Here is a 24,603-nt window from a genome sequence, read left to right on the forward strand (position 1 = left end):
TGCATGTGAGTAGAGAAGAGAACAGGCCAATGTTGAGAGTTGAGAGAAAGAAGAAACAACCATCAAAGGAGCCTGAAAAGCAGCAGTAGATGGAATGGGAAGAAAGTCTAGGATCTTAGGATGTCCTGGGAGCCAAGTGAAGAATGCATTTCAAGAAGGGAGTCTTGAATCATGTCAAAAGTTGTTAAGATGAACTGTGATACAAGACCACTGGTTACAGTAATGTGGACTCATTAGTGAATTCAGTACATGCAATTTCTGTGGAATGATGGTTCCGAGAGTCTGAATGGAGTGGCTTTAATAGGAAGAAAGGAATTAGAGACAGTGACAATATAGTTTTGCTCTAATGGGGATCAGAGTAATCAAGCAGAAACTAAAGGGTTAACAGGGCTCAGGATGCAATGAATAACAGCATGTTTGTAAACTATTGGAAATAATCCAGCAGACAAAGAGAAATTGATTGAGAAGCAGTGTAGGAGACAAAGAATTCTCCAAGTCTGCTGTTTCATAGGATATGGTTTTCCTCTTGTTTTTTTTTTTAGTTGAAATAAGATATTTTGCAGGTTTTCAGAACAGATTGTACTGTTCAGACTGCTTATTCTCAAGAGGACCTTTAAAGGCTATTTTATCTTCTTCAAGTAAAGTTTACATTCCCTAGTTTTGACTTCCTTTAAAAATGTTCAGAAAATGACATTGGGAGGAAATATTTTAAAAGATACATCTTCAATGTTACAGCATAAAGATCTATTAGATGTGGGGTGTGTATGTGTGTGTATGAGTATGTGCATGTCTGAGAGAAAATTTTGCAATTCTGAACTCTTACTTTATTTCAGCACCATGTCTGGAAATTCAGCGTCAAATACACAACAAAGAAACACAAAACCGGTAAGAAAAGAGGTTTTCATGAGTTTCTCTTTTTAAAGCATTGCAGTTCATGAAACTGTAACTTCTTTAATTAATGTCGAGATTTTTCTAACATAGTTTCCCTTTGATATTGTACTAGTAAACACTTAAAAAAATAAAACATGTACTTTTTCAAGTAGAATGTGTTAAAGTGGACAGGGTACCTATGAAAGGATGCTGCTGGGCAGGAGGGAAGTTGGTATGCAGTGGCTGTGAGCACACTTTTCCTTGTGATCTCACACTGCTTTCTGGGGTCCTGCACAAGCATAGACATCCTGGGTTACTTCAAAGTATTTGCTTGTATATGAGGAAACTCTGGAATTTAGACATGAAACAGATTGGGTAACTCATCTTACTTGGTTTGTTTGGGTTTGGGTTTAAATCACAGTCTCTTCCCGATATTCTCAGTTCATTCCCTTTCAAGTCATTCTGGGGCAGCTGGGTCCTTTCTCCCTAGTCCCCCTAGAGGCCTCAGGTGACAATTGGGTAGGTTGGTGTTATAGCTGTGATAAGTTCATGGAGCCTCATTATACTAGCTTTCTATTTTTATGCAAGTTTGAGGATTTCCCTTAAAAAAGAAAAAGAATGAGCTATCTGTTCACCTTGGTATAGCTGTTAGGAATAGATTCATTTCAAACAGACTACTCTGTGCACCATGGGACCTTGCCCTTTGGTTTCTCTATTTCTTTCTGGATTCAGCATTCTTCTTTTCTACTCATGACCCACCCCGGCATCATCAGCTAAGAACATTTGATCTAGTGAGGTACATATTCAGAACCTTACTTCCACACAATTATTTTTGTTCAGTGTTAACATCTCTTTTCTAAGAATTCATTGATTCTGGCCCCAGACAGACTGGACATATGTCTCAAACCCACAGAAATTTTCAGGAGGTGGGTTTTTGTTGAAGAACTAGAAGTCAAAGGGAAACTAACTTAGATTAGTAGAATATGATTTTAATGCAGAATTTTTCTACCTCTAGTTATCATTGAATATTCTATTATGACTTTTCAGTGAGTTTTTAACTTCTGTAGTAGAGCTATTTACGGTTTTGTTGTCCAAAGGAAGAGTGTCCCTCACTGGCACTATATGAAAACATTTTTTCTCTGGTTAGTTGTAACCCTTGAGCTAGTAGTTTAATTGGAGTTTTGGAAATGGGAGACTTCAGCCTACCAATCTCTGTTGACTGCCTTTTCTCTAACAATGCTAATCGGTTAACACCCTAGAGGTAACCCTCTCACTGGCTGCCTAAGACGCTGAAAAGGACAAGGTGCCAATTACTACATTTAGGATTTCTGCCTAGGGCTCCCAATTATCTTCCCGGAGTTCAGAATCTATCTTCTTTCAATTTACATTTCACATAGTTGAGAGCCCTGGGGGCTTGAAGTAACTGCTTCTGCTTTAGTTACTGAATTTTTCCATTCCTAAAAGAATACATTTAGCTTGAGGTAGAGGTTAGGATTAGAGACTTGAAAGCCATTGGATGGCCACGATCAGTGCCGCCTCCTCAATGCACAGCCCCCTTCAAATCTTGGAACTCAAAGGATGATTATTTAGCAGACCAGATTCTGCTCTGTACCACAAGGAACCAAACTGTAGGTGGATCTCAGATGCCTCTTTTGAATAGTTGTGATTAGCTGTGGTAGAGAACACATGGATGAAGGATAAAAATGTCTTTAATTCTGTAAAGGTATCTTAAGCACCAAAGCAGAATGAAACACACTCTACCTTTGTGGCACCTGGCCTCTGAACAGTACTTTAACATCTTGACTTTCCTGGAAAACTGTGCATTCTTAGAGTCTTTATTCATCTCTGCAACTAAGTGGCTTCAGTCATATCTGACTCTGTGCGACCCTATGGACCGTAGCCCACCAGGCTCCTCTGTGCGAGGATTCTCCAGGCAAGAATCCTGGAGTGGGTTGCCATGCCCTCCTTCAGGGGATCTTCCCAAGCTAGGGATCAAACCCTTGTCTCTTATGTTTCCTGCGGTTTCTTTACCACTAGCACCACCTGGGAAGACCCATGCATCTCTGTGTCCCTGAAAGAAAGTTTGTGATACCAAACGGCATTCACTCAATACCATCTGAAACAGAATGACTGGACTGAGTTCCAGGCAAAGCACTAGGTCACTGACAGATGGCTGTCTCTCTGAATTGTTACGGCAGCAGATGGGGGTGGTTTTTTTTAGAATCATCACTATTGTACTTTTCTTCTCCTCCTCTTCCATGAATATTGTTATTATCCCCTTAGAAATTAAGAAATTTAGAGTCAAGGAGATTGAGGGAGAGTCCAGCTGTTGAGTGACTGATGAGTCATATGTTAACTGCAGAGCAAGAACATTATGGTATAATCCAGTGAGAATTTATGTAGATCCACTTTTCAGGTGCCAGGTTACCCCTGTTTATCTGGACCATATTAGAATGTTATTTGGAATTGTTGCCTTTGCTCCATTTTAACATCCTCTGACAAAGAACAGCTAGTGCTTATAAATCATCTCATTTGAAATTGTTTAGGAAATAAAAGTTCTACTGCAAGGAGGCGTGACCTGAACCAGATACCTGACTCAGGGTTTCTCCCCGTGAACTATTCCTGAAAACTGTGACACATAGAAACGAACAATGTAAAAACATCACGTGACCTTTGGTTATATAGAGTGGTACATCCAAAAATGAGAGTGTGGCTATGAATTCATTAATGCTAGAATATGTATGAACTATTTCACTCACTTTACAAAACTAGGCTTATTATAAAACCTCATAAGCCATTTAGGGTTCAAATTGTAATTCAGTGATGACTTCATTAAAGAATTATTAAGAGCCAAAAATATTAAAGCACTTAAATTTTTTTAATTCATAAGGTCAAGTTCATAGCACACTATATAGGAAGTCAATTTTATAAAACAAGCTTAAATTAGCTTTTAAAATACTACATTTGACAAACCAGGAAAGACAAGAATGCCTTAAATTGTGTCAAATTGCGTAACTTCTATTCTTCTAGTATTAGGTCTAACATAGCATTATTTTTGCAGGAAGCATATATTTGGTCACATTTCTGATATTTCTACATTTTAGCATTCTGAAATTGCTTTCAAAAGATTCTTCCCTTTGATAAGCAAACTTTCAAATCACTAATGAATTACAGTTGTTAAATATTGCTTGTATTTTAAATGAACATTTCAAATGATTTAAAGGAGACATTCTTACTTATCTTGAAATGAGATCAATATAGAATTGCATTTCTATGTATATTTAAATATAAAGATTTGTGGTATTATAAGAAATAGGTTATTTTACCACTCCAATATGTAAGAAATGATATCTCAGAACTGTTGTAGATTTTTTTCCTTTCTTTTCCTTTTATTTTTTCCTTTCTTCTTTCTTCCTCTTTTTTCCTTAAGCAAACTTGACAAATATAATGTGTACAACTTGATGAGTTTTAACATATGTATATACACATGAAACCATCACAGTCAAGATAATGATCTTTCCATCACTCCCAGAACTTTCTCATGCTCCTTTGTAATCCCTCTTACTCATTCCTTCCCACCTTATTTCCAAGAAAGTGCATTTCATGTCATTATGTATTGTTTTGCATTTCCTTGAGCTTTATATAAATAAAGTCATACAATATGCAACTTTTTACTGACTTCTTTCACTCAGCAAAATTGTCTTGAACTTCATCCACATTTTAGTGTGCATTAATAATTAATTTTTATTGCTAAATAGTATTCCACTGCACTGAATGCACCTGTTTGCTCATGCCTTCACCCACTGACTGGCATTTAGATTATTTCCAGCTTTTGACTTTTTACAAATAAAGCTGCTATAAATGTTCATGTACAAATCTTTGTATGGACATATGCTTTCTTTCTTCTTGGGTAAATCCCTAAGAGTGAAATGGTTGAATCACATGGTAAGCTGTATTTTTAACTTCCTTAACAACTCTCAAAACTATTTTTCAAATTTGTAGTATCATGTAACATTCCCACTAGCAGTATATGAAAGTTTTAGTTTATTCATATTCTCTCTGATTCTAGTAAGGTTATTAAGTTTAGCCATTCTAACAGGTGAGGTGGTATCTCATTGTGGTTTTAATATTCATTTCCTTAGTAACTAATGGTGTATGAACACCTTTTCATCTATTTGCCATCCTTCTATCTCATTTGGTGACATAACTATTGAAATGTTTTGTCCAACACAAATTTTTAAGTTGTGTTGTTTGTTTATCATTGGGTTTTGAAAGTTCTTTATACATTCTGCTGCTGCTGCTGCTGCTAAGTTGCTTCAGTCGTGTCTGACTCTGTGCGACCCCGTAGACGGCAGCCCACCAGGCTCCCCTGTCCCTGGGAGTCTAGATACATGTAATTTTTCTGATGTGTGTTTTGCAGGTATTTTCTTCAGTCTATGGTTGGTCTTTTCTTTCCCTTAGCAATGTCCTTAGAAGAGCAGAAGTTATTAATTTTGATGAAGTCTAATCTATCAATTTGTACTGTCATGGATCATGCTTTTGCTATCTGATTTAAGAAATCTTTGCCCAAGGTCACAAATATTTTCTTTTTTCTACCAGAAGGTTTATAGTTTTAGGTTTCACATTTGGAACTGTAATTTACTTTGAGTTAATTTTGCCTGAGATGACCAGCAGCTGAGTCTATCACCAGGAATTTTACTTGGATGAAGGCACTCCAGTGCTCTAAAGTCATCCCCATTCATGGGTCAACCTGCGTCCAGTGACTGGTTGATGCAGGGCTGCAAGACCTGGGTCCCTTTTTTTGAGGGCAATCCTGAAGGGCTGGGCCAACTCGCTAATGGAATCAGCTCAGGCCATTGTTGCATTTCTGCTTCTTTTCTTCCGTTATACGTTTTGCTTATAAGAGCCATCTCCAATAAGCCCTCTGTAGCCAAATCTCTGAGAGTCTGTAACCCTGGAACTCTAACCCCATAGAATAACACAACCAGAATAAGTCTAACTGAATGAATGAGGTTTTGTGAATGGAAATTCACAAGAAATGCAAAGCAGCTTTTGTGCTGTAACTGAGGGCAAGACAAAAGATATGAATAGAAACTCTCTAACTTTCATAGTCCTTCAGACAAATCTTTCTTGACATGAGAGATTTAATGAAAATCTGCAAACTTTAAGGAAGTAAAACATTTCATTTAATAAAGCATGGTAGAGCTTCTCTGGTGGCTTAGTGGTAAAGGATCCACCTGTCAATACAGGACACATGGGTTTGATCCCTAATCAGGGAAGATCTCACATGCCTCGGAGCAACTAAAGCTGGTGTGCCACAACTACTGAGCCCGTGCTCTAGAACCCAGGAGCCACAGCTACTGAGCCCACGTGCCCTAGAGTCTGTACTCCACAAGAGAAGCCACTGCAATGAGAAGCCCGTGCACTGCAACTAGAGAGTAGCCCCCCATTGCCGCAACAAAGACAGCAACGAAGACCCAACCACAGCCAAAAGTAAATAAACTTTTAAAAGCATGGTAATTTCCATGGCTTCAAACTAACAATTGGCTTTTTCCCTCCATAATGTACAGTATAGAAATCAAAACTTTACTTCTAGGGACATCTGCCAGTTTATCTAGATAGTATCTAATATTACCAACATTACTATATCTGGACGGGTAATGTTAGCTCCTCAGATGCTGGAACACAAGGTGTTGGTCTGAGTTTCTACTGTTCAGCCTCTCATGCCTCACTTTTATATTGATATCATGCAAGAAATGAGGCACTGATCCAGGTCAGGCTTTCCTGCTCCTATCCCACTGCTGTCCCTATATAATCATCTCAAAGTTCAGCTAGTTTAATAACCTAAATTCTACAGGCAACAACTTCAACAGAGAGTTTAGGTCGAACAGTACATAGAGAGGTGGTAGTGATGGCATCATTGGTGAGAAATATATTTCTTTTTCCTTTGACTACTATCGAGAAATATCAAAACCTCATTAAAGTTTTGGAAGGATATTAGCTGCAATTGGCTAATGGCTTATCTTCATATTATATTTATCTGAATGATTCATTTCTTCTTCACAATAGCCATCCACACTGGGAGGCAGAGGGACACTGTTGATTGTTGTTACTGAGGGGCCTCTGGATGGGAGCCTTGCCTGGGAGCGCCCTTCTGCGATCCAGGCAGGCGGCGTTGGGAGGAGAGTGTGCAGCGAGTGCTCAGCCTGAAGTGCAGACACACCATGTCTCCTCCTACTTCATTAGCCAGAGAAGTTACATGGCCAAAAACAACTCCAAGGACTGGGCAAGTGAAATCATGTCGTGTGCTAGAAGAATTTTCAGAAATATTTTGGTGGACAAAAATTAGAGCAATACTGGGGACTTCTCTGGTGGTCCAGCAGTTAAGAATCCACCTTCCAATGCAAGAGACATGAGTTCAGTCCCAGGTAGGGGAACTAAGGTCTCACATTCTGAGGGGCAACTAAGCCCAGGAGCCAAACTACTGAACCCTCATGCCTAGAGAAGCCCATGCACCAAAAAGAAGAGCCCGTGTGCCATAACTAAGAACTGATGCAGCCCAAAACACATAAACAAAATCACAGCAATATAAAGCTAGACATAAATAATTAAACCTAAGAAAGGAAATGCTATAGTTAGATACAAAATAAAACATTACCTCCAGAACTTTTCATTTTAATAATAAGTTCTATCCAACTTAAGAGTTAGTAGAGAGAGTTAAAAAAGAGTAGTTTAAAATAAGATTGGCCAAAGAACTAGGAAGTGTCCTTTACAAAACGCTCTTTCATAAGCAGTTAGGCTAGATGACCTGTTTTGTTTTTAATTTTTCTAACAGAGTAAATGTATAAGAAACAAAAGGTCCTGTTTTTGCATGGAAATGTGTTCCTTTTAAAAAATGTCAACAGGCAAAGAAATTTAGCAAACACGTGGCACTGAAACAGATTGTTTACAGATAGACTGTTTTCCAGAATGTCCCCAAGAAGCATCAGTGGCGCAAAGAACCTCTGTAAACTAAAGTATTTGAGTGTCTGCAAATTTGTTTCATCAGATGCCCATGACATTTTTTTCTCTATTTGGCTTCTTCAAATGGCAAAAAGTTCCAAACAACAGGCATTATTTTGGGAGAAAACATGGTAATTTGTGCTGATTTTTTTTTTTTTCTGTGAGAGTGGAAATGTTAAGAAGTATGTGTATACACACAACAGGAAGTTTTGAAATGTAGAAAGGGGACAGAAGTTAAATATATATATATATATGACTATATAAAGGTTAAATATATTAGTTGAATTTAAGGGTTACTCTGAATAAATATTCTGGATAAACTCAAGTTTCACGTATGTGTCCTCAGTCATGTTTGACTCTTTGTGACCCCATGGACTGTAGCCCGCCAGGCTCCTCAGTCAATGGAATTTTCCAGGCAAGAATACTGGAGTGGGTTGGAATTTCTTCCTCTAGGGTATCTTCCTCACCCAGGGATAGAACCCATGTCTCTTGTGTATCCTGCAGGCAGATTGTTTACCACTGTGCCACCTAGAAAGCCCAAGTTTCATGTAAAATTTGCTCATTTTCTGAAAGCTGAATGTTCAGATCAGAGGAAGACAGGGCAAGGGGAAATTGTGCTTTGGGGACCGTGGAATCAGTCAGTCTGACTATGAGAGCACACTTCAACTGCTGTCATCTGAATAAAAATACTTCCCCAAATTTCTAGATTTCCTTGAGAGAGACTATCCCCTGAAGGGTTCAAGTCAGTTATTCAATCTAGGAATCAGTCTCCCTTTGGGAGGCTGACTTTGGATGCTTGGAGAGAAGTTGGCAGGGAGTGGGGTGACCTGGGGATGAGAAGCACAAGGATGCAGGCTCTCAGCGATAAAGTCTGGCCTCTGGCTGCCCTCAGTCTCATCAGGAAAGTTGGATAACATCAGCTTAATTTGTTTTGATGGTTTTGTAAACTGAAATTTGCTGCTGGGAATAATAGCTCCAGGTCATCATGTCAATAGCTGAGCTGTTTAAGTAAGGTATCAGAGTGAATCAGTTTTTTCAAAATATGTCTAATAATTTGAATCAAAGTGATATATTATCTGTACTTAATGAAGTTCAGAGAAATGGAATGTTTCTCAAAGTTTTGATTAGATTTTGCTTCTGCAAAAACTTCACTCTCCTCTCAAAGTTATGCATTAATGCACAAAGATGAAAAGATAATTGAGTCTCCAGAAATTCTATATCTCATAAGAAAGTATACCACTATTCTAACCCACATAAGAAGTATTTATAAATATTCAAAATAAGTATTAGTACATATTTGTAGCATCTATTACAATATAATATCCTTCATATATTAAGGTCTCATATAAATCAATGAGGAAAAGATTAGCCCTTAAATTGAAAATCGACAAAGGACAAAATTTCTAATTTATAAAGAAGACATACAAATACCCAATAAGATATCCAAATGGAGACAAAGAAGTAAAAACATCTGAATTTAGATATCATCTTTACCTGTAAGTTTGACAGACATAGAAAGTATTGAAAATATCATATTGTCAAGGGTGTAAGAAAAGGCTGATTCTCATGTCACGGGTGGGAGGATGAAATTGGAGGATGTAATCTTAAATATGTGTCAAGTATATAATCTTTAAAATCCAGTAACCACTTTTTCTCTTTATACTATTAGAAAAACAAGGTCACAAAGATACACATATATGCTTATTACAGGTTTGACGAATAGTGGGAAAACTGCCCGTGCACATAGTAAAATTTATTGTGAATGTTCAAAGTTATGATAGCTTTTAAAGTTAAAATTTGAGGGAAATGACATTATTATTCAAATATAGATACCTATGAAATTCTATTAACTTAAAATGATAGGAATTTAACCACATGTAACCATGTATAGTATGAATGTTTTATGTGTTATTCGTCTTCGGGTACACACACACAAGCCTAGAATATTATACACCAAACACGGTGTCTAAGGAGAAGGCAATGGCACCCCACTCCAGGACTCTTGCCTGGAAAATCCCATGGATGGAGGAGCCTGGTAGGCTGCAGTCCATAGGGTCGCTAAGAGTCCGACATGACTGAGCAACTTCACTTTCACTTTCATGCATTGGAGAAGGAAATGGCAACCTACTCCAGTGTTCTTGCCTGGAGAATCCCAGGGACAGGGGAGCCTGGTGGGCTGCCGTCTATGGGGTCGCACAGAGTCGGACACGACTGAAGCGACAGCAGCAGTAGCAGTGTCTAAGTCTGCTTAGGCTGCCATAACAAAACACCACAGACTGGGTGGCTTCAAACACCGACACTGATTTCTCACAATCCTAGAGGCTGGAAAGTCAGAGATGAAGGTACTAGTCTGGTTGGGTTCAGTTCAGGCCTTCTTCAGCGATCAATGCAAAGAAATAGAGGAAAACAACAGAATGGGAAAGACTAGAGATCTCTTCAAGAAAATCAGAGATACCAAGGGAACATTTCATGCAAAGATGGGCTCGATAAAGGACAGAAATGGTATGGACCTAACAGAAGCAGAAGATATTAAGAAGAAGTGGCAAGAACACACAGAAGAACTGTACAAAAAAGATCTTTATGACCCAGATAATCATGATGGTGTGATCACTCATCTAGAGCTAGATATTCTGGAATGTGAAGTCAAGTGGGCCTTAGAAAGCATCACTACGAACAAAGCTAGTGGAGGTGATGGAATTCCAGTTGAGCTATTTCAAATCCTGAAAGATGATGCTGTGAAAGTGCTGCACTCAATATGCCAGCAAGTTTGGAAAACTCAGCAGTGGCCACAGGACTGGAAAAGGTCAGTTTTCATTCCAATCCCAAAGAAAGGCAATGCCAAAGAATGCTCAAACTACAGCACAATTGTACTCATCTCACATGCTAGTAAAGTAATGCTCAAAATTCTCCAAGCCAGGCTTCAGCAATACATGAACCGTGAACTTCCTGATGTTCAGGCTGGTTTTAGAAAAGGCAGAGGACCCAGAGATCAAATTGCCAACATCCTCAGGATCATGGAAAAAGCAAGAGAGTTCCAGAAAAACATCTATTTCTGCTTTATTGACTGTGCCAAAGCCTTTGACTGTGTGGATCACAATAAACTGTGGAAAATTCTGAAAGAGATGGGCATACCAGACCACCTGACCTGCCTCTTGAGAAATCTGTATGCAGGTCAGGAAGCAACAGTTAGAACTGGACATGGAACAACAGACTGGTTCCAAACAGGAAAAGGAGTACGTCAAGGCTGTATATTGTCACGCTGCTTATTTAACTTCTATGCAGAGTACATCATGAGAAACGCTGGACTGGAAGAAACACAAGCTGGAATCAAGATTGCTGGGAGAAATATCAATAACCTCAGATATGCAGATGACACCACCCTTATGGCAGAAAGTGAAGAGGAACTAAAAAGCCTCTTGATGAAAGTTAAAGAGGAGAGTGAAAAAGTTGGCTTAAAGCTCAACATTCAGAAAACGAAGATCATGGCATCTAGTCCCATCACTTCATGGGAAATAGATGGGGAAAGAGTGGAAACAGTGTCAGACTTTATTTTGGGGGGCTCCAGATGGTAATTGCAGATGGGGCTTGCAGCCATGAAATTAAAAGACGCTTACTCCTTGGAAGAAAAGTTATGACCAACCTAGATAGCATATTCAAAAGCATGGTTGGGTACTAGCTTGCAAATAGTTTCCTTGTTGCTATATCCTCACATGGGTGAAAGAGGGAAGGAAGGGAGAGAAGGTAACAGAAAGAAGGAGTTCTCTGATTTCATCTTACAAGGGCACTAATCCCATCATAAGGACACCACTCTTATGACTTCATTGAAATCTAATGACCTCCCAGAGGCCCCATGTCCTAATACTGTTACACTGGGTGTTCGAGCTTCAACATACGAATTTGAGGGAGCCTGGAACACACACCTTCAGCTCATAAAAAAATGTGGCAACCTCTGGGTGGTAAAATTCTGGATGATTTTCACTTTCATTTTTATATCTTTTATATTATCTAAATTTGGGGGATATAGTATATTGAAAATTCATGGCCCAGTGATGTCACTCAATACCTGTCTTTTTCCTTTCTCCTCTCTCATCTCTGTAATATTGGAGTCCACTTATCTGAGTATCTGTCCTCCCTTTCTTAACTTTTTTCACATTATGAGCTCCTGGAAGGTAGAAAATTTGATGAATTCAGCTTTATCTCTAGGCTTTTGCTCTGGACCTTACCTATCAATGGCAGTCAATCAAACATGAATGATTCTCATGTGTTTGTTATTGAATAGCTGGTCACATTTTTCAGTTAGGGAAGAAAATGTTCTTGAATCATATATTTAATGCAAAGGAAAATTAAATTGTAAGATATTTTAAAATTAGATGTAGTTCAGAAACATTCTTTGGAAAAAAGTAAGCCCTGTTTTGCCTGCCTCAAATGCCTAAGGAAAATGCTATAAATTCTAGAACAGTCTGCTTTCCCTAGGGTCTATTTCTACTTGGAATCTTTCTTAAAATAGAAATATCTATGTCCGTGGTGGTAACTATATTCTGAATCTTATTAATTTTTCTAATTCTGAGTAAAGCCACATTTGGCCTTTTGCCTTCAAATGTGTTCTTACATTCTTTTCTGACAATTATGTTCTGAAAATCTTTAAAAAGTCTACCATAATAACTTTCTTTGTGACCGCTTAACATGTAATGCTGAGATCTGAATGGTCCAATTTCAGAACTGCTTTGTGGTAAAAACAAGCAAACAGTCTAGTACCCATAAGATAACTTTCAAATTACTCAAGTTCTTAACCCTCAGTATACTAGGAAAATAATCATCATTACTGACCATCTGGATTATATAAACTCATCTAAATTTTTTTTCATTTTTAAAATTATTTTCAAATAATTGACAGAAGAATAAAGGCATAGGTTTAAAAAAATGAACCTCATTAGAAATTTTAATCAGAATTTAAACATAGCAAATCTACCTATTACCAAGTAAAACTTTTGGCACATCACTGTTATAAAATATGGCAGAATACTGTCACACATTTCCTTAACAAAGTAGGAAAGTCCAAGTTCTGTAGCAAAATTCTGTGTGATATAGCCTGTCCTGTATGAGACTCTCCTTTTTTGTCTTTAGAGGTGTGTGTTTCATTTACTGATTGATGACTGAGGACATTCACCTACATCTGTCGGAAATCATGATCTAAAGATGCTTAGTCTGTTTCACATACATGATTGATTCCACCACTTAGAGATTCATTGTCTTACAGAAATATATAATTTAAAAGTCAAATATCTAATTTAAAATTTTCTAGTAGCCACATTAAAGTTTTTAAATAAAAAGGTAAATTAAACTGTAATACGATATCTTCTCTAGGGCTTCCCCAGAGGCTTAGTGGTAAAGAATCTGCCTACAATGCAAGAGATGTGGGAGATGAAGTTTCAATCTCTGGGTCGGGAAGATCCCTGGAGAAGGAAATGGCAATGGAATGGCTTGAAGTGGGTTGAAATAAAATGGAAATGGCAACCCACAACCCAGGTCTCCTGCATTGCAGGCAGTCTCCTGTGTTGTAGGTAGATTCTTCACTGGCTGAGCCACCAGGGAAGAGGCAGGTACATGGTGCCAGTTCAGTTCAGTCGCTCAGTCGTGTCCGACTCTTTGCGACCCCTTGAATCGCAGCATGCCAGGCCTCCCTGCCCATCACCAACTCCCGCAGTTCACTCAGACTCACGTCCATCGAGTCCATGATGCCATCCAGCCACATCATCCTCTGTCGTCCCCCTTTTCTCTTGCCCCCAATCCCTCCCAGCATCAGAGTCTTTTCCAATGAGTCAACTCTTCGCATGAGGTGGCCAAAGTACTGGAGTTTCAGCTTTAGCATCATTCCTTCCAAAGAAATCCCAGGGTTGATCTCCTTCAGAATGGACTGGTTGGATCTCCTTGCAGTCCAAGGCACTCTCAAGAGTCTTCTCCAACACCACAGTTCAAAAGCATCAGTTCTTCAGTGCTCACAAATACTAAGAATTTCTGATCCTTGTGGTCAAGAGCTCAGGCTCTTTCCTTAGATGTAAGTTCCCAGGAGCTACACCACAGAAACATAAAATCTAGAGCTTAAAAAGATGATTTAAAAAATAAATAAATAAACAAAGCAACTTCCCTCTATGGGTCAAGCATTATGCTAAGCATTTTTCCACATGACCACATTTAATCACCACGGCAGCCCTCAGTGAATTAGCATTTCCTCCATTTTTTACAGAGGAGGAAGTGGAGGCTCAGGATAATTAAATTACTTACTTAAAGTCAAACAAACAAGTAATCAGTCAGATTCACACTTGAAACCAACAGAACCCATTCCAGTTAGTATTCAGGAGAAAATGGATTTCAGAGGATGCCTAGAAGAGTGGAGACCCAGCCAGTCCATTCTGAAGGAGATCAGCCCTGGGATTTCTTTGGAAGGAATGATGCTAAAGCTGAAACTCCAGTACTTTGGCCACCTCATGCGAAGAGTTGACTCATTGGAAAAGACTCTGATGCTGGGAGGGATTGGGGGCAGGAGGAGAAGGGGACGACAGAGGATGAGATGGCTGGATGGCATCACTGACTCGATGGACGTGAGTCTGAGTGAACTGCGGGAGTTGGTGATGGGCAGGGAGGCCTGGCATGCTGTGATTCGTGGGGTCGCAAAGAGTCGGACACGACTGAGCGACTGAACTGAAATGAACAGAGGAGAGTCAGAGAATTGGTCTCGGAGACTGCACCCAAATTCCCTGTCAGATTCTGGTAGAGAATCTATTACTGCTGCCACCGGGCAAAGGCCCCACAGCCCCTCCTACTTCCTTTAAGATGTTACTTCTTTTTTTTTTTTTAAGTTTTTTTTGATGTGCACCACTTTTAAATGTCTTTATTGAATTTGTTACAATATTGTTTCTGTTTTGTTTTGGCTTTTTGGCTGTGAGGCATGTGGGATGTTAGCTCCCCTACCTGGAATCAAATCTGCACTTCCTGAATTGGAAAGTGAAGTTCTTAACCACTAGACTGCTAGGGAAGTCCCTGAGATGTTGCTCCTAAGTCTCCTGTCACTGCAGCCTCCAAAAACAGAATGACCCTGCTCACCCAGCCAGATTCCATTCTGTTTGGTACCTTTCACATCACTCTCGTTTATGCTGAATCCTCAAGCTGCTGTGTCAGATTTGGGGAGCCTAAGTCACATGCCTACAAATGGGGCATGGAGGGGCAAAGGAGGCTGGAGAGGGAGCTCTTGGCTTATTCTTTGGGGAGATGGGGTTCATGACGTGGGAAATACTCCAAACAGGGAAAGACATGGCATGTCAAATGGCCACTGCAGAGTGCAAGGTGAATTAGATGTAATGATCTCGTCATTTCACAAGCAGCTGAGTCCCACTGAGCAAGCTCTGCCATCTTCTCTGATATCTGGCCATGCCTCTTAGTAGTATTTTGACTGGGAGACCTTAAAAGAAGTGGAAATTTACAGCAAAAGAGAGCTCTCTCATCTGTCCTCTTCTTACCTTATCACAATGGAATGTACTATGGAAATTGTGGCTACACTTTTATCTGATCCAAAAGGATGCATAACACATTTCTCCTTCAGATCTTGGTAAAGAGGGGAGTCTGAGCAAATGCCAGGCTGGGTTGAAGGAGGGGGAGACTGGTCATGGAAAAGGTTTCTCATGGAACATCAAGTTCAACTAAGGATTTCTTTGCTAGGTTTTGGAAACAGCATCATTAGAGTCTTCAAGTTTTTAATCACTGAAAGTTAACTTTTAAAAATTTTTTCTAAAAGTTTACTTATTTGGAGTCTAAAATTCACTGGTAGACAAAAGATTACATTCACTTTGAACAATGTCAATCATAAATCATTTGTGGTTGACTATATACAGAATAGCAAAAATTTATTCACAAAACTAAATTTGAAAAACTTCAATTTGGGCAATAAAATTCTATCACCTTCCATATAAGCTGAGCTGAAAATCCTTCTTACAGGCATATACATTTACTGAAACACTGGGAGGATGAAAACATTGTTGGTCAACATACCTAAATATTCAAAATCCAGTTGGAAATGATGTCTGAGAAAATAAATAATCCTGTCACTAAAAACTAAGTTGTACAAAGCATTATCCTTACAAACAAGGGAAGTATTTGCATTATTAAATGTCCCACTAAATCAAAATTTAAGACAAATAATATTTGGTAAATGTTTTAAACTAAAGGAATCAAATCTTTTCCTTCATGAGAGCATTTTACTATGCTTTTTCCTTTTCTTAAATTTCACAGTTTTTATTATGTGCAATCTTTTTTGCAGTTCTTTTTCACAACAATATTAATCACAATTAGTACTAATTCCTTCATGCCATAACTTATCTGCTCTATATATTTGTTTTATGTTATTTAAAATTTTATCTGTGATAAATACATATATAGCATAAAATTGGCCATTTTAAGCATCATTAATTTACAGTTAAGTACTGTAAGGCATGCTCATGTTTTTGTGCAACTGATATGCAGAACTTTTAATTTTGCAAATCCAAAACTCTATACCTATCTATTAAATAGCAATTCCTCATTTCATCCTCTCCTTTATTTTTTAAAAAATTAAAAATATTTTTTGGAACCTAATCAAACTTAAAAACTTTTTCACAGCAAAGGAAAACACAAACAAAATGAAAACACAGCCCACAGAGTGGGAGAAAATATTTATAAATGAAGCAATCAATAAGGGATTAATCTCCAAAATGTACAAACAGCTTATGCAGCTTAATATCAAAGAAACAAACAATTCAATCAAAAAAATGGGCAGACGATCTAAATAGACATGTCTCCAAAGAAGACATACAGGTAGCCCAAAAGCACATGAAAAGATGCTCAGCATCACTAATTACTAGAGAAATGCAAATCAAAACTACAATGAAGTATCACCTCACACCAGTCAGAATGGCCCTTATCAAAAACACAAGTTACAAATGCTGGATATAGTGTGGAGAAAAGGGAAATCTCCCTTGGTGGGAATGTAAATTGGTACAGCCACTACAGAGAACAATATGGAGGTTCCTTAAAAAAGATAAAAGAAGAGCTACCATATGATCCAGCCATCCCACTCCTGGGCATATATCCAGAGAAAACCGTAATTAGAAAAGGTAACATATACCCCGATGTTCATTGCAACACTACGTACAATAACCAGGACATGGAACCAACCTTCAAGTTCATCAACATAGGAATGGATAGAGAAGATGTGCTACATATATACAATGGAATACTCCTCAGCCATAAAAAAGAAAAAAAAATACCCATTTGCAGCAACATGATAGACTTCAAGACTGTCATATTGAGTAAAGAGAGCCAGAGAAAGAAAACTATCATATGATATCAGTTCTACGTGGAATCTGAAAAAGGGTATAAGTGAACTTATCTGCAAAGCAGAAACAGACTCACAGACATAGAAGACAAATTTATGGTTACCAAGAAGGGAAGTTAGGGGTGGGATGAATTGGGAGACTGGTACTGACGTGTATACACTACTATATATAAAACAGACAACTAAGAAGGAGCTACTCTATAGCACAGGGAACTCTTCTCAATACTCTGTAATGACCTACATGGGAAAAGAACTTAAAAAAGAGTGGATGTATGTAAAACCGATTCATTTTACTGTACACCCAAAACTTACACAATACTGTGAATAAACTATACTCTGCTGCTGCTGCTAAGTCGTTTCAGTTGTTTCCGACCCTGTGTGACCCCAGAGATGGCAGCCCACCAGGCTCCGCCATCCCTGGGATTCTCTAGGCAAGAACACTAGCGTGGGTTGCCATTTCCTTCTCCAGTGCAGGAAAGTGAAAAGTGAAAGAAGTCGCTCAGCCGTGTCTGACTCTTTGCAACTCCATGGACTGCAGCCTACCAGGCTCTTCCGTCCATGGGTTTTTTCCAGGCAAGAGTACTGGAGTGGGGTGCCATTGCCTTCTCCAAAACTATACTCTAGTAAAAATTAATTAGTAAAAAAAGATATCATCAAATGTTATAAACATTGAAGCAATTTGAAAAATGGGTCAGGGTATCCATAGACAGAGGGGGAAATTATGTTTTAAAGTCTCTGAAAACATTCTACTAATATTTTGGTAGAATTCCAGTTGAGCTGTTTCAAATCCTGAAAGAGGATGCTGTGAAAGTGCTGCACTCAATATGCCAGCAAATTTGGAAAACTCAACCACCAGTAGCCACAGGACTGGAAAAGGTCAGTTTTCATTCCAATCCCAAAGAAAGGCAATGCCAAAGAATGCTCAAACTACAGCACAATTGCACTCATCTCACATGCTAGTAAAGTAATGCTCAAAATTCTCCAAGCCAGGCTTCAGCAATATGTGAACTGTGAACTCCCTGATGTTCAAGCTGGTTTTAGAAAATACAGAGGAACCAGAGATCAAATTGCCAACACCTGCTGGATCATCGAAAAAGCAAGAGAGTTCCAGAAAAACATCTATTTCTGCTTTATTGACTGTGCCAAAGCCTTTGACTGTGTGGATTACAATAAACTGTGGAAAATTCTTCAAGAGATGGGAATACCAGACCATCTATCTTTCCTCTTGAGAAATCTGTATTCAGGTCAGGAAGCAACAGTTAGAACTGGACATGATGTGAGAGTTGGGCTGTGAAGAAGGCTGAGCACCGAAGAATTGATGCTTTTGAAATGTGGTGTTGGAGAAGACTCTTGAGAGTCCCTTGGACTGCAAGGAGATCCAACCAGTCCATTCTGAAGGAGATCAACCCTGGGATTTCTTTGGAAGGAATGATGCTGAAGCTGAAACTCCAGTACTTTGGCCACCTCATGCGAAGAGTTGACTCATTGGAAAAGACTCTGATGCTGGGAGGGATTGGGGGCAGGAGGAGAAGGGGACGACCAAGGATGAGATGGCTGGATGGCATCATGGACTCGATGGACGTGGGTCTGAGTGAATTCCGGGAGTTGGTGATGGACAGGGAGGCCTGGAATGTGGCGATTCATGGGGTCGCAAAGAGTTGGACACGACTGAGTGACTGAACTGAACTGAATGTTTTGGTAGATGCCTATAGCATGGATAAAACTCAAGACAAATTGTTCATAAAACTACACAATACATAATGTTTTAATACCTACAAACATCAGAAATACATTCAATCCTTCTCATTAGCAAGTGCTAATGAATGAGGAATAATCAAAGGTAACAGTTCTCAAGATATTTCCTATGTACCTTGATTATTAACCAAGATTCACAGAAAATACCCAGTGCTCCTTGTTTTGCTTTCAGCAACATCTTACACTAATTCAGAATTACTCTCCCTGCTCCCAGTGATTTCAGAACAAACCCAGTCTAAATTGATTTATTGGGGAAGATCAATCAGCAGATGTTTGGCAAGCAGAAGGTACAATGTGCACTGGCCCACCTTGCTCGTGCAAAAAAGACAAAATAAGACAATGTACACAAAGCTGTTGACTTTAGTCCTAGGGTTTCAAAGATATTATCTCATCTGAAGACATGAACTCATTACTAATGCTTAACAGCTGGTTTCATCTCTGATGTTGAAAAAATGCTTTTTCCCTCTGACAGTAAAATAACTGGAAAGAAAAGGCATTATAAATATAAGATAAATCACATGAAAGCTCTATGAAAACTTACTTATTCCCAGAGTAAAGAAATTCACATCAATGGCAAAAAAACTGAAAAAGTTTATCAGTTATGTTTGCTGTTCGTGGCAGACCCTATTAGCTGCCTACCCAACCTCTCTTATCACCTCTTCCTTGCTGATAAAATATTTATTTGGTTGTTTATAATGAACTTGAATCCAAGAAATAATCATGATTTATACAGAAAAAAAAAATCACTTAACAGCAAATCACCTTGCTACATCCTTTCTCTTTTTCTATTATGAAAGAAATATATTCTCATTATTAAAATCTTTACTGCACAGTCAGCATGACTGGTATACTAGTGTGGCTCAGTTACAAGAACCAGGCTTCCCTGGGAGTGTATGTTACTTGCTCTACTGTCCAAAGAGAAGAGCCATTCCGATTTTTTTGAGTCTGGGGTATGTCTCTAGAACAGCAGATTATTCACTTGTTCATCTGCCTGATTTACAATAGAGGCAACAATAACATATTCATACCCTCGTTCATTAACATTTGGTATTTTATTTTAGAATATAAAGTAAAGGTGCTGGAATACACTATTCCCTCTAAACAAAGAATTTATAATTTGGGTTACACAAGTAGCATTGAGAAAAACATTTAAGCAACTTGAAAGTAAATGCGAAATTGTGTGCTTATCATGTGTGTGTATGTGTGTGTGTGTACAAGCATGTACAAAGGCTTTTTTTTTTTTTTTCTGGTAAGGAAATTGATAGGTATCATTTGTTAGTCGAAGAGGTCTGTGATACCCAAAGTTTTAAGAAATCCACCCATGAAAATCAAAATGCCAGAGGGCTATTTTAGGTCACAGAACACATTCTGTAATATAACCCGAACCCAAATTCAGGTCCCCTGTAACCCAGAACCTGTTTTACTGCTAACTTTAATTTAAATGACAAAAGATACAGACTATTTACTAGCTCCCTTTTGTCCTCTAATACTATCTGTTCACAGTCTGTGAGAACTTATCAAGCAGTGTTGTCTGAGATAGACCTGGAGTATTTGAAGATAGGTTAGAACTTCTGTTACCTCCTTCTAACATCTACTAGAATCCTCATCAAGGAGAAAAGAACAGGCCCCAAAGCACAGAGTAATGTACTGTGAGTGAGCATAAAAATGTTCAATTAACCACAATTTTGACATTCATTTTCACATAAAACTAAATCCAGGACTTTTGTATTGGAGAGAAATTCTGAACTGAGTATCTGGTGAGGGTGTTAATCCTGAATGTCTAGTTACAACCTATTTTTCCCCACTGCTTAGCAAGTGCCTGGCAAATGGTGAGCCCTCAGTAAATATTTTTTGAACTTAAATGAATTGAATCACTTTCAGTTGAACTAAAATTAGCTGGCCTATTAAGAGTTTTAGGTAAGCCATTATTTAAAGTTATATTTATGAAGCTATCATATGTTATACAGCCATTTCTCTTTAACTTTTGTGCCAACAATCTTTTTACAAATTAAAACCTGAATCAACGATTCCTTTCAAATACCTTTTTCTTCTGCTCTATCTGTGATGCTATGGAAATGGAAAAGGAGTTAACCTTTCACAGGTTGTAAAGGTCGATCTTGTAAAAGGTCGACCTTTACAAGTGTGGGGTTTTGTCCAGAATAACAGTATCTTGGAACTGTGCTAAAGTGACTTGATATTGAATTCAAGTCCATCTTGGACTTAGTCCAGGGGAATTCAGGGAACATAGTTCTGGAATAGCCACCTGACAAAACATTCAATGTATAATTTATCAGAGGTCACTTAGATAGAAGGTCTCTATGCTTTTAGATTTTATAAACCAGTAAGAATTTCCATCAAAAAATAATTGGTTAGTTCTTGTAGGACTGCCAATTTTTCAGTTTTTTTCAAGACAAAAAAAAAACCAGTAAAACACAGTAATTCCCATGTACTATCATTGCCATTTGTTAAAGATACATCTTCTTAACACAAACATATATGAACGATCATAATCTCAGAATAAAGGACAGTCCTCTAAATAGAATAAACCTGGCTTCATGAAAAATTCACAATGTCCTTTTCAAAAGTTTGCTTTCATCCTTTTCTTGCTGACTGGTAAAAATGTTGTCACAAATCAACACTGATGTATGGGCTGGCATTGGGGAACCACTAACAGAATTAGACCCTTTCGGCCTGAGAGTTCTTTGTTGCTCGCTCCATATCCACTCTCCACCCTTCCCCCACTTGCTCTTTCCAGGGAGTTGGTCTCTCTGGCCTTGCTGTTGAGGTTTTCTTGCCCTCTGGTTTCTCATTGGGTTCAGCCCAAGGAACATCTAGACAGAAGTACAGCAAGTGAGAGGAGAGGAGGGTCAGGCTCTTTCCTCCACTGGTCCACCCACCACCACTGCCTGGACACAGGTTGGCAGCAGCTGTATTTCTCTGCCCAAGACCTCAGTGTATAGGATGGCCCTCCCTGCAAGCTCTCTTTCTGATCCTGTGACAACACTCCTACATTACCTCTTCCCCTATTCTTCAGGTAAGATAAAGAGTCTCTTCGCATCTGGGTAAGGGCGGTGGGGGGGGGGGGGGGGGTGGAGGGGCTGTCTTTCCATCCTTGGTTGACACCCTTACCTGTGCTCTCATCATTCCTTTCATCAAACTGCCCTCGATCTCTTTAACTATGTTTCCTTCTGAAACCCGACCAATGCACTTAAAGATAAAAAAACTAAAGCCTCAAGAATGGGCTTCTCTGGTGGAGACCCTGAGTTGGGAAGATGCCCTGGAGAAGGAAATGGCAACCCATGCCAGTATTCTTGCCTGGAAATCCCATGGAGAGAGGAACCTGGTGGTCTACAGTCCATGGCATCGCAAAAAGTTGGACATGACTTAGCAACTACGGAAGTGAAGCCCCAGAGTCATATAGCCTGGGTCACACAGTGAATCAGGTTAGGTCTGCAACTCCAGTGTGACCTTCCAGATTCCAAGCAGAGTTCCCCTTAGTCAGTGCTCATCCATCATCCTCCTTTGACCATCTCCTCTTAGGTCATGGAGATGAGCACTTTCTAGAAACTCTTTCCACCAGGCTTGGACAATAGATGTAGCTGGTTCATGTTTCAAATATAAATATTTTATTTAGTGATTATGACACAACCTCAACCACAGAGAAATACTGTTTTCACTTTATAGTTGGAATCAGGAAAACTGAACTGTTAAATGGTTGCCTAAATAGAAACTGGCAATTTAGCCTAAGAAGCTATCGCAAAAGCTAAGCACAGAAGGGCATGAGAGGGACCAGCTTTCCACTGTAAAATGAATTCTGATGACTTGAGATTGAGGGAGGAGTGGGAAAAATCTGCCTGGAGGTAAAAGGCTGAGTTGGGGGGCTGAGGGAAGACTTTAATATACATGAGAAATATAAGCAGGTCCTAGAAGGGTAAGGCAGTTTAGGGAGCTTGTTGCTTGTCAAGCTGGGGAAAGAGGAGTAGGGCCACAGTAATAAATACACAAGACATCAAGCAGGAAGCTTGACTGTTGCAGAATGTGTTGATAGCATGTTTTATCTGGCAGGAAGTTACTGACCACTAGGCAGGGGCTGCTGCTGGAGCCCTGGACGTTGGTTGCTCCAGATTGCTAGAAACATTTAATTGTCTTAAACTGACTCACTGCAAACTGCTCTTCTGTAAAGGCAGAAACCCATAACCACATCTTTATTTAGCAACCCTGCTTTTAAAGAAATGCACCCACATATTTAATATATTAACTTTGTTCTAATTGCATACTTGACTGAATTTCCCACTGCTGTGGTTTAATCATTTGCAGTTACAGAAGTGTCTTAATGGGAACTTTCTTTTACTAGGGTTTAAAAATTAGTTAGAAAGTTTTTAACATCAAATGATTCTCTCTAGAGGAATTAGGAGAATACAATAAGAATATTAATTGAGTACTTCATCTGTCCAAGCAGTTACCTGATTTATGTCATTTAATCCTCACATCGACCCTGCCATCATCACCCAACCCACACCCACTGCCTCACCCTCTGCTGCGCCGTCTGGCCCCGACCTTGGCAGGAAGACTTGATCTGGGGCTCTCATCCTAGTCAGTGTTCTAAGCTGGATACTTGGAAAGTATTGCTCAAAGGAGTCACCGTTACAGCCTCTCAGCATGAAGGACTGCTCCATCTGGTGTGGTCACCTCTGACTGCTGAGCCTTCAGTCAATCAACAACTCTTTATTGAGCTCCTAGTAAATGCTCAGGGCAGTGCTATCTGGCTGCTGCAGGTGGGTGTCTTTCTAAGTGCTGCGCATGGATTCAGAGGCAGGTGAAAGATTTCAGTGAATCAGAGGTTTTGAACCAGTGCTGAAGGGTGAAAGGGGTCTCTATGGCTGAGGAAGAGCAAGGTCATTGTAAGACAGAAACATAATGACTCAAATAGGGAAGGGAACAATGAAAAGGTACTGAGTTGGGTTAGAAAAATCAAGAAAAATTAAATTAAAACAAAGAATAGATTTTCCTCCAAATTCTTAAATGAGGAACATTTGTAGCTAAAAAGGAAATCTACTCTTAGAGTGTTGCAGAAGGTTCGTCATCCAGTACACTGTCCACTTTAACACAAGAGTGTAATAATCAAGTGTCTTGACTATAACCAAAAGCTCACGGAATTTTTAGTATTCTGTAATATTTGGGCTCCAAAATCGCTGCAGATGGTGATTGCAGCCATGAAATTAAAAGACGCTTACTCCTTGGAAGGAAAGTTATGACCAACCTAGACAGCATATTGAAAAGCAGAGATATTACTTTGCCAACAAAGGTCCATCTAGTCAAGGCTATGGTTTTTCCAGTGGTTATGTATGGATGTGAGAGTTGGACTGTGAAGAAAGCTGAGCACCGAAGAACTGATGCTTTTGAAGTGTGGTGTTGGAGAAGACTCTTAAGAGTCCCTTGGACTGCAAGGAGATCCAACCAGTCCATCCTAAAGGAGATCAGCCCTGGGATTTCTTTGGAAGGAATGATGCCGAAGCTGAAACTCCAGTACTTTGGCCACTTCATGCGAAGAGTTGACTCATTGGAAAAGACTCTGATGCTGGGAGGGATTGGGGGCAGGAGGAGAAGGGGAC

At 39.2% G+C, this 24,603-nt stretch overlaps 1 protein-coding gene across 3 annotated transcripts in view; it reads left to right on the plus strand.

Moving 5' to 3' along the window:
- Positions 1-374: 374 nt before the first annotated feature.
- CCDC192 (coiled-coil domain containing 192) overlaps positions 375-24,603 on the plus strand; it is a 206,717-nt gene continuing 182,488 nt past the window's right edge. For all 3 annotated transcript variants that reach the window (XM_040241758.1, XM_040241759.1, XM_040241760.1), the window contains exon 1: positions 375-885. In XM_040241758.1, coding sequence (XP_040097692.1) covers positions 688-885 — 198 coding nt within the window. In that variant the 5' untranslated portion in view covers positions 375-687. The remainder of the gene's footprint in view (positions 886-24,603) is intronic.

The sequence above is a fragment of the Oryx dammah genome, unplaced genomic scaffold (genome assembly GCF_014754425.2).
Source record: "Oryx dammah isolate SB20612 unplaced genomic scaffold, SCBI_Odam_1.1 HiC_scaffold_5, whole genome shotgun sequence".
In the NCBI taxonomy this organism is placed as follows: Eukaryota; Metazoa; Chordata; class Mammalia; order Artiodactyla; family Bovidae; genus Oryx; species Oryx dammah.